Below are 10621 nucleotides of genomic sequence, written 5' to 3' on the forward strand. Positions count from 1 at the left end.
CTGTTAAGGAAGAAATGCTAAAAAAGTGTTCCAGTCATGCAGCTGCTGCATACATATCTTTGTTAACTTTCTACAAATCAATTGTATCTGTTATTATGAACTCCTACTGTGGGCATCGTCTACTGTGGCTAATCATTAATCGGAGTCTCTGGAAAAAAGACCGCTGTAGGAGCCACAACCAATATTGTACCCTCCAATGTTTATAAATTGAACATTTGAGATTTGTAATGTAAAGTAAAATATGCCAAGTCTAACAAAATATAAATGGCTTTTTATCCGTTGAACAATATTGTATTGAATTATACATATTCAGCCAGGTTTTGACTGTACTAAATGAAACACAATTTGATTTTCACCAGCAGCCTCTTATGCTGTTTGTGCACAGGAACAGTATATTTAATGTTTGTTTTGTTTTGTTTTGTTTTAGCAACGTTTGATAACTTGCTCTGTTAATAGTTAGCTGTAATAAATGATGGCCCCAATCTGGCCCACATGCATCAATCTCGGCTTTTGCGACTTCTAAATTGCGATAAAAAGCGAATCGCAATTTAGAATTCGCAAAAGCCTATGCATGATTATTTTTTAAATATTTATGCAATTCGGTAGAAATCGCAATTTCTACCGAATCGAATAAAAAAAATGCGATTTTGAAATTGCGAAATCGCAATTCCCATTCATTCCTATGGGCCAAAAGGCCCATAGGAATGAATGGGAATTGCGAATTCGCAATTTCAAAATCGCAAATCCTGATTGCATTTCAAGGGTGGTGAGGGGGGTTCAAATGAACCCCCCCTGCACCCCTGAAATGTATTTTTCGCATCATGTTGCACAAACACATGTCCTAAGGACATGTGTGTCCGTAACATGAATGCTTTTAAAATGCGTTAAAAGTGTTAATTACACTTTTTGCAAATTTACCGAGTAGTTCAACTACTCGGTAAATTTGTCCCTCTAATTGCGAATTCGCAATTTCAAAAGTATTCATGCATTGGTTTTTAGGAAATCGCACATTTGCGATTTCCTAAAAGCAATCGCATTTTTGGAAATCGCAAAAATGTTGCGATTTCAAAAAATGCTTGATGCATTCCAAAAAGCATTTTTGGAATCGCAAACGGCCGATTTTAAGGAATCGCACCGCTTGCGACTCCAAAAATGCTTGATGCATGTGGGCCAAAATTTGCTGTTTTTTTTGTCTATACAATCTAATGCTACATTTAGCAGTTATTAGATTTTTTAGGGGAAAAAAACGACTTTCAGATGGCAAAACAAACTATTTGTTAAATAACGAGTGTGGATTGACTCTTAGTTTCAAGGATTTATCGAATAAATTTGAGGACTGTGGAGTAGCTAGATCCTGCTTTTCCCGTAAAAGAGGCTATGGACCCCCAGCATGGATCTGACTAATTTGTACAGCACACTCATAGACAAAACTGCCTCTTCTCACCTGTGACTTAACAAGGTTGTCAGACCCTGGCACATCATGTTTGTTTAGAGAAGGCCAACAGGGAAAGGTCCAGCCAGACTCGTGTTTCCTTCAGTGAGATGGTCTGTTCAAGGGAGAAAATGGCATAAAAATCCCTTTAACACACATACCAACATTAATACTGTTTGATCTCTCTCTGCAGAGTATTACAAGCCTAGGTCCTAAGTACTCTTTCAGGGCTTTATCTCTTTGTGAGATAAAGCTCGAGAAGATCAAATGAAACCAAGAAGGGTTGGGAAATGGCAAAACTCTCCAAGATGGGACTAGGGGCCTACCAGTGGAGTAGCGTATGTGGGATGGGTGGAAAAGGATAGAAGTAAGACGAGCCTGTAAAAGAGGATTCTGTGGCATAAACAAGAGTCTAAACAGAGGACAAAGCTGGGCTATAGAATGGGGAAAAAATGGGTGAAAAAGGAAGTAGGAAAAATAGTAGAAAGGGACAAGACACAGAAAGGAAGGTTAGAGAAGTGGCAGAAAAATACGGGGGTGAACAGAAAAAAGTCAGATGTTAGAATTGGGTGGGTAAAGCTGGCGAAGAACAGAGCATTAGTGAAGATATAGAAAGAGAGAGAGAGGGGACAATGCAGTGTGCAGACCTTGAAATGTCAGTCAAATGTGGATGGGAGAGTGAGAGATAAGCAGGACAACTAGAGGAAGGAGAATGGGACAAAAGGAGGTTGATGAAGTGAGAAAAGTGGAGGCAAGTAACATTGAGTAAAAGGTAGAAGAAGAAGGATTAGCGAATTGAGAGAGTCATGTTGGAACTGCAATATTAGACATATATGGAGTAATCTTTTCTTCCGCTATTGATGTACTCTATTTGCATTAATTCAAACACCGTCTTCACGCCCCCATTCCATTGTAAGAGTTTAAGGAGAAATCGAGCTCTATTTTTCACTGTGGTGAATTGAGGTAGATTATTTCTTACCAATGCTTGTATAGAGCCCAGATGTAAGGAGTGGGATCAAACATATAACCTCCACATAAGAATAAGGCATTTATGTATTTAGATAATATTTTACAAATTATACTGTCTTGGATCCATGTCTCACTATGTGTGTCTCTCCAGTTCAATCTACAGGTTGAATGTACCATGTAAATTCAATCTTCCCTCGCTTTTTCTCTGTAGCTACCCTGAATGTTTAAATATACCACTTAATACTACATCCAGTACTTCTATCAGGAGTCTTCAATTTCGCAGATACTAAATGCAAATAAATCCTGGCAGAATCTGAAAGCAAGGATATCAATGTTACTCTGCATTTCTCATTCAGGTTTTGTCCACAGAATTCAAATATTTATTGTGTAGTACAGAGAACATGACCTCGCATGTTTTTTTCTGATCATGAAACTTTCCTTATACTAGGATTACAATAATCCCCTGCACCGCAGCAAGCTAAGACTTTGTTGGTTCTGCCTCCAGGTGATAAGCATTACTCTTTTAATAAGGCTTATTATCCATCGAAAGCCAAATATGATTTCCTTTTTCATTGTACAGGGTTTTGAAGAACATATTGTACTTCTCGATCTCTCAGAAGGGTCGACCAAAGGAGGAGGAGCTATGGACTTGGACATTTTTCATTTGCCAAATTTGGAGATAAGCAGAGGTACATGCATGATGTGGCCCAATTAAATATATGTCTTGTCTTCATGAGTCACTTTTTATGGTAACCCCAAAATGGGACACTAACTGGAAAAACAATTTGCCTATTTGTCAGTTATCCCCCCTCTCTATCAAGACTTGATATTCCAATACTTAATTCTCTGCTTGGGAATCAAAATAATTGAGTTCACCAGGTAACAAAGCACACATGGAAGTGGGGAACAGAGTGATATATAACATTTTGATAATAATTTTACTTTCAAGTTAAAGTTTACTGATAAGTGTATATGATGTATCATACAACGTACGCTGCACCCCTATAGTCAAACTTGAAAATTAAAAGTTGGTAAAAATGTTGTCATTATATTTGTTACAATTAAGCAATACAAACATCTGTCATATTAATTTTATTTATTTATTAACTTACTTGACACTCTTTGCAAAATAGTTTTTCTCTACATTTCCTACTCAAAACTAATAAGAGCATATAAAAAGGAAGAAAATCTCAAACAGTGCCAAGAGTGAAGAAGCTATGCTTGGTGAACAAAACTGAATTACAATGGAATAATATCGTCTTTACTTGTTTCTAGAGGGAATGGTTTCACTAGCATCTCGGGGCAAGGATTTCTACACACCAGGGTCGAATGTAGTGAACCTCTAACCTCCTTCTCATTTTAGACCTGTACGTCTGCAAAGCAAGACAAGAGCCCTAGTAGGCTTATTGTGGGTGATCGTTCTCCAAAGAAATGGTGCAGCTGTTCCTGACACATATTTGTAAACGTGCCATAGAGTATTGAACATAATCCTTTTGCCTATGGTCACCGCAGTAGTTTGTCTCCAGCCCAGTCGAATCACCATCCTACTGACTGAGTCTAAGGACCAGACAGGCAATATCATTCTCTACCTACTGCATCCATTCAATTTGGAATTTAGGTAGTCTCCCCAATACTGCATTTGCATAGTCTAGTTTAGTGTTAATCATAATACCAACAAATCATTTGTGAAAACTTTGATGAAAGAATGGATGGTTACTGTTCAACTTCCTGAGGCAAAAGAAAGTTTACGTATTACACACCTATGATTTGTATGGCAATGATTGCAGAAGAATTTTAAAATCATGGCTTGAAGACTGGATTTTTCTAATCATAGTTTCAGTTACTGAGCTTTCAAACAATCTGAACCATAATAAGTCTTCTTCGAGGGTGAGAGAAGAGGAACGTAGGTGTCTAGTTGGTTGGTGGAAGTTCAGTTGCTGTTTAAGGTAGGCAGGTCCCAGGTCATGGAGAGCTTTGTAGTTGTGCGTGAGGATCTTGAACTGGCATCTTTCCTGGATGAGGAACCGGTGTAGGTCTATGAGTTGGGGGGCAATGTAGCTTGGTTTGAGGAGGTCCACGATGAGTCTGCCAGTACTGTTCTGTATGATCTGGAGTTTCTGAGGGCATTGCCATAGTCGAGGCGGCTGGTGATGAGTGCCTGAGTGACAGTCTTCCTGGTGTTGGTTGGGTTCCATCTGAAGATTCTGCAGAGCGTGCGAAGTGTGTGGAAGCAGGAGGAGATGACTGCGTTAACTTGTTGTTTCATGGTCAGTTTTTTTTTATTCTACGGTTCTTTTAAAATCTTTTGTGCCCTGTTCCCTTTATGGTTAATTTCAATTTAAGATGCTCATGCCATGACACATGACACATGACACATTAAAAGTGGCTATTCAATTGCCACTTTTTTTTTCTTTTTACTTTTTAAAAATGTTTCCATTTTTCTTCCCAAGACATCAGCATAAGTCTATCTCAAAACAGAACAATAAAGAATATGCAAGGCTTCATAGAGGAGAACAACCAAAGCAAATACAGTATAGTAAATCAAAAAGGTATACATACATTCGTCAGTTAGAGCTTAAAGAAACAAAAACAGTTATATCAATAGGGAGAGATACCAAGTATTGCACAATAAACGTGTCACATTTCCTTATGATTTTGGACCAGGCTCATACCTTTCCTGTTACTTTCAATTAACTGATGCCTTCCATCTTACAAGAGGTGCCCAGATTTGCTGCCCCAACTTCTTAGCTTTCTTTCCCCTCCTCTCATATATCGCTCTCTCCAGCATAAATATAGAGAGCAATCGCGCCAACCATTGATGGAATGTGGGGGGAAGAGGGTTTAGCCAGGCGTAGGCAATATTAATTCTTAACACTGCCATAGAGACAAATAGAAAGTAGTAAGCGGTCCCTATCTGACTCATATTACCTATTCCTAACAGGATTAATTCAGGTGTTAGTATAACTTTTTCCCCAAGAGAACGATCAGGGTATTCAGTAATTGAGTCCAGGAGTCCCTTTAGACGCGGGCAAGAAGCGAACATACGGACCAAATCTGCCTCCAGCCCCCCACATCTAGGGCATGTAATACCAGATACGCCACCCCACTGTGCTATTCTAGCCGGGGTATAATATAGGGAGAAAAACATTCTATAATGTTGGAGACCGGCAGAACATAAAACCAATTGAGCCAACTCCAAAGATTTTAAGACTGCATTAGGTGCAGCGCCCACCCCTTCCACCCATTTGACCTAATTTTTCGGCAAATCATCAGATTTTAAGTTTATCAATTCTCCGTATACCACCTTAATAACCCCCTTAGTATGACCTTTAATAGTATCAATTATTACATTACTACAAAACCCGCTCATCCCCCAAACTTTTTTGGTAAGGAAGCTACGCAGTTGTAGATATTTGAAAAAAATGTCTCTGTCTAACCCAAACTCCAACTGTAAGTCGCTTAATTGACGAAACCCTGCATTATTAATCAAATATCCAACCTTTCGAATCCCCTTGGTCTCCCATCCTGCCATGGTCTTGTCTGAAAAAATTCCTGGAAGTGTAGGGTTAATATAAAGACATGTATACTAGTTGAATCTCCCCAAGCCAATCTTCCTTTTTAACCCCCCCCCCCCAAATCTTAAAGGCTGCAATTAAAGTCTTAAATGTTTTTCTTTTATAATAGCTTGGCTCAGTAAACTTAAAAAAACAATTCTCCGTATTTTCGCCCACTAATAATAATTTATAAACATCCGGCAGGTCAGTTTGTCCTTCTTCGCCCAGGTCCCCCGCGCGAGAGCCAGCGAGTATCCCCATATATTATAAGTCTGCTGCATAGTAATAACTTTGGAAATCAGGAACCGAGAATCCCCCTCTTTCTCGTAGTAATGACATAAACCTAAGTGCCTGCCTTGTTTTCCCCTGTGCCCAAATAAACCGATTAACTAAACCCTCCAACTTAACATACCAAGATCTCTGGAATTCCAATGGGACTGCCCTAAAAAAATACAAAATCTTTGGTAAAAACAACATCTTGACAATATTACATCCGCCGACAAGGGAGAGGTGGAGGTTATTCAATTTATCAAAGTCTGCCCTTGCCTTCTTGATCACAGGTTCCATATTATTGTCAACCAATTTTTCTACGTCCGCGGTAATCCGTATGCCAAGATATACTGATGAGTCGACTACGCGAGGATCTTCGCATCTAGCCCACCGATTCTTTATTACTTGAGTCTTAGACCTATTAAGTGCATACCCTGAGAATGACCCATACTCTGCAGCAATTGACTCAACCGATTCCAACGCCACATGTGGATTAGTAGTAATGATAGCCACATCGTCGGCATAGGCGAGGACTTTGGTTTCAAACCCCTGACTTATAACCGGACTAATTCCATTGTTAGTCTCAAATAGCCGTAGGAGAGGGTCCATGTATATGGCAAAGAGGAGGAGGGGCACCCCTGCCGTGCCCCCTCTGTATATTAAAAAAAAGAGAATAGTTGCCATTTACTTTCAGCCGAGCAGTGGGGGCCCTATATAGTACTTGGGCAGATTTAATAAAGCCCTCCCCCAACCCAAACCATCTCATTGTCTCCCAAAGGAAATCCCAGGAGACCCTGTCAAATGCTTTTTCAGCATCTAGTAATAAAACAGCCATAGGGTCTCCTGAGATCTCCATCGCATCAAAGAGAGTAACCACCCTGTGTATATGTTGGGTTGTACCACGCCCCTTAATAAACCCATGCTGAGTCGGTTGTCTGGTCTTCCATAAGATAGCGTTTAGTCGGGTGGCCAGAATCTTAGAATAGATTTTAACATCACTATTCATAAGGGTGATTGGGCGGTATGACCCCAGTTCCTTGGCTGGTTTATCTTTTTTAAAAATGCAACAATGTCAGCACTCGCCCAAGATTCAGGAGTAGGTCCACCCTTCTGGGCTAACATCATTACCTCTATCAAAGCTATTTCGATGGAATCTCTAAAAACCTTATAGAATTCCAGCTGGATCTGGTCTAGGCCAGCAGCTTTCCCGGAGGGCAGCTCCCACAAAGCCCCCATAATCTCATCTTGAGTAAAAACCCTCTCAAGTTCCTCCTGATCTGTAGGGTCTACTTTCTTGTTAGGTACCATATCCAAATAATCACCGACCCCACCTAGCGCTAAAGCTGAGCCTACAGCATATAGCTGTTGGTAGAAAAGCCTAAAGGTTTCTCGTATTTCTGATGCTTCTGTGATAACTTTCCTTCCAGCATAAAAAATTTCAGAAATTACCCCAGCTGACGTTTTTTGCCTGGCTCTTACAGCAAAGGTGTGCCCCACCCGCTCATTAGATTCGTAACAGTGCTCTCTTTTGGATAGATGTATCTCAGCAGCCTTCTTAGCAAAATGATCCACTGCCTCCACCTTTTTCAGAACCAGCTGCATCAGTATCCCGTCTACTTCTCCCCCAGCACCCGCGACTTTGGCTAATGTTTCTTCCAGATTATTTAGTTCTTCTCTGGCTTGCTGTTCCTTCACTCGCTCCCTCTATTGAGGTCGAAAACTATAACTTAATGTCTCCCCTCTCAACCCTGCCTTAAAAGCATCCCAAACAATTCCCAAACTGGTGCTCCCCCGATTAAAATCTCAAAATTCCTTAATCCATCCCTTCATGTATATAACATAGTCAGGGTCAAACAACAGCCTTCGTTCGAACGTCCAACCAATATTCCTTCTTTCCATCCTAAGAAAATTAACCGTCAAGAGTAAAGGGTTATGATCAGAAAGATTGCGCAGATGCATCTCGATACCTAGATTGCTATTTAGTTCATTAGAGACAAAAAAATAGTCTAAGCGAGACACAATCTCATGTGGAGCAGAAAAGAAGGTACTACCTGCTTACGCAGGTTTGAGGTGAGCCCAAACATCCATCAAACCATTGTTACAGACTAAATTAGAAAGGGTGAATCCCACCTTGCTTTTTTTTCCCTAAAAAATTCCTTCCCGAACCATCCCATTGTACCCCTAGTCCATTAACGTTAAAATGCCCACATAGAATTATTGGAGCCGGCCAGATCGCTAAGGTGGAATCTAGATATTCTAACAACTCTGGATCAGCCTGTCGTGAGCCATACACTGTACAAAGTGTAAACTTCCGGTCATTTACCTGACATTCGATCAAGGCCCATCGCCCCCATTGATCTACTTATTTTTTAGGTCGAAGGCCTAAAAGGCTGCGCTTGCGCAGACTTAGGCATGAGATTTAATGAGTTTTAGTAGCGAAGAAGGTCCCGCCTCCCTGCCCTCTCTCTCCTTCATTGGCTGGCTTCCTAAACGGAGGCCAGCCATTGGAGGAGAGATGCGTCACTTCAAACAAGCCCCGTCTTTTTCGGATTTGGGGGCGTCATTTTTGCTGTTCTTTAGCTCGTGACGTAGCCCGTCACTCAGGACAGCAAAACCACGCCCCCAAATCAGAAAAAAATCGGAAGCTTATGGGCGCCATTTTTCTGCACAGTAAGATGAGGTAGGTCGCCTGTTCGTGGCTCCCTGTCGGCCGTGCTCCAGCCCTAGGAGTCACACTCCATCCCCAGGCTCGCCTGTGTGTTGTTCCTGTTTTCTTATTGAGATTAGTTCACGTTCAGTCCTGGCGGGTGATGAGTGGACAAAAAGACGAAAAACAAACCAATCAGGTTTAAAACTGTCGCCTGGCTCCGAGTGTCTCCCCTGACTTATAAACCAGTTGCAAATGAAATGCACAGTGTCAGCTAAACGTACATGCCTATATGTGTATAGCTCTCGGGTGAGGTCGTGGCTCCCGCCCCCTCCCGCTGTTTGTGGCTCCCGCACCCTCCCGCTGTTCGTGGCTCCCGCTGTCCCCACCTCCCGCCCTCTCCCGCTGTCCCCACCTCCCGCCCTCTCCCGCTGTTCGTGGCTCCCTGTCGGCCGTGCTCCAGCCCTAGGAGTCACACTCCATCCCCAGGCTCGCCTGTGTGTTCTTCCTGTTTTCTTATTGAGATTAGTTCACGTTCAGTCCTGGCGGGTGATGAGTGGACAAAAAGACGAAAAACAAACCAATCAGGTTTAAAACTGTCGCCTGGCTCCGAGTGTCTCCCCTGACTTATAAACCAGTTGCAAATGAAATGCACAGTGTCAGCTAAACGTACATGCCTATATGTGTATAGCTCTCGGGTGAGGTCGTGGCTCCCGCCCCCTCCCGCTGTTCGTGGCTCCCGCCCCCTCCCGCTGTTCGTGGCTCCCGCTGTCCCCACCTCCCGCCCTTTCCCGCTGTCCCCACCTCCCGCCCTCTCCCGCTGTCCCTCTCCCTAACTGTATTAGTAACCGGCACAGCAGCACTCTGGTGAATATGATGATAATGTGCATTCACTATGCTGAAATTGATAATGATTGGCCGTTCCAGTGATTGTATTAGTGACCCGCACTCCGGTGAATGTATTGGTAAGTGTGCACTCTGATGCTTGTGCTAGTAAGCATCCACTATGCCGAAATTGTTGATGATTGGCTGTTCCAGTGATTGTATTAGAGACCCGCACTCTGGTGAATTTGTTACCGAGTTTGCATTGCGGAGTTGGCACACAAGTGAATCATATTGTGGCGTGTGTGCACTTGGGTGAATGCTTGTTCGAGCTTTCAGTATGGTGAATGTATAATCTGGTTAGATATGTCTGTGAATGTGCACTTTGTTGAATCTGCTACTTAGTGCGCAATGTTTAGTTGTTGTTGTTGAGTGTGCCGCCGGGTGCAGGTGTTGAAATACACACTCAGGCCAATATGTAAGATTATGGCCTGGGGAATGCCTTGGCGAGTATACAAATGAGTGAATGCTCGTATTCAGTCGTCTATTGATTTTCTCTCATGCCACCGCAGGCCGACAGAAGAGAACCGCCGCTGCTTGAAAAAGGTCAACTGGTACGGTGACAGCTCGTTCCTTTGAACGCATATGTTAGTGTTCATTAATGATTGCACAGTTGCAAGGTATGAATGTACACGAAAGTGTGCTCGGAAGTAACAGTGGTAAAGGCGGAGATGGCGTTAAGAGCTGCGCATTGTGTTCACTCTCCCTTGTTACTCCGTAGTGAGAGGTGTATGTGTGTGTGGGTGGAGGGGGAGGGGGGGGGGCAAGCAAGGGAGGAGATTTCTTAATCTAGCATAATGGCGCGTGGTACCGAAGTGCGTGCTGGGTGGAGTGCACGTGCAGCCGGCACAGAGAAGATGCGAGGGC

At 42.5% G+C, this 10621-nt stretch overlaps 1 protein-coding gene across 1 annotated transcript in view; it reads left to right on the forward strand.

Annotated features, from left to right (window-relative positions):
- Window positions 1-10621, forward strand: part of UEVLD (UEV and lactate/malate dehyrogenase domains) — a 150356-nt gene that overhangs the window by 131897 nt on the left and 7838 nt on the right. Inside the window, exon 7 of the mRNA XM_086954149.1 lies at window positions 2982-3090. Coding sequence (XP_086810275.1) covers window positions 2982-3090 — 109 coding nt within the window. The remainder of the gene's footprint in view (window positions 1-2981; window positions 3091-10621) is intronic.

The sequence above is a fragment of the Lissotriton vulgaris genome, chromosome 2_1, assembly GCF_964263255.1.
Source record: "Lissotriton vulgaris chromosome 2_1, aLisVul1.2, whole genome shotgun sequence".
NCBI classification, from domain to species: domain Eukaryota; kingdom Metazoa; phylum Chordata; class Amphibia; order Caudata; family Salamandridae; genus Lissotriton; species Lissotriton vulgaris.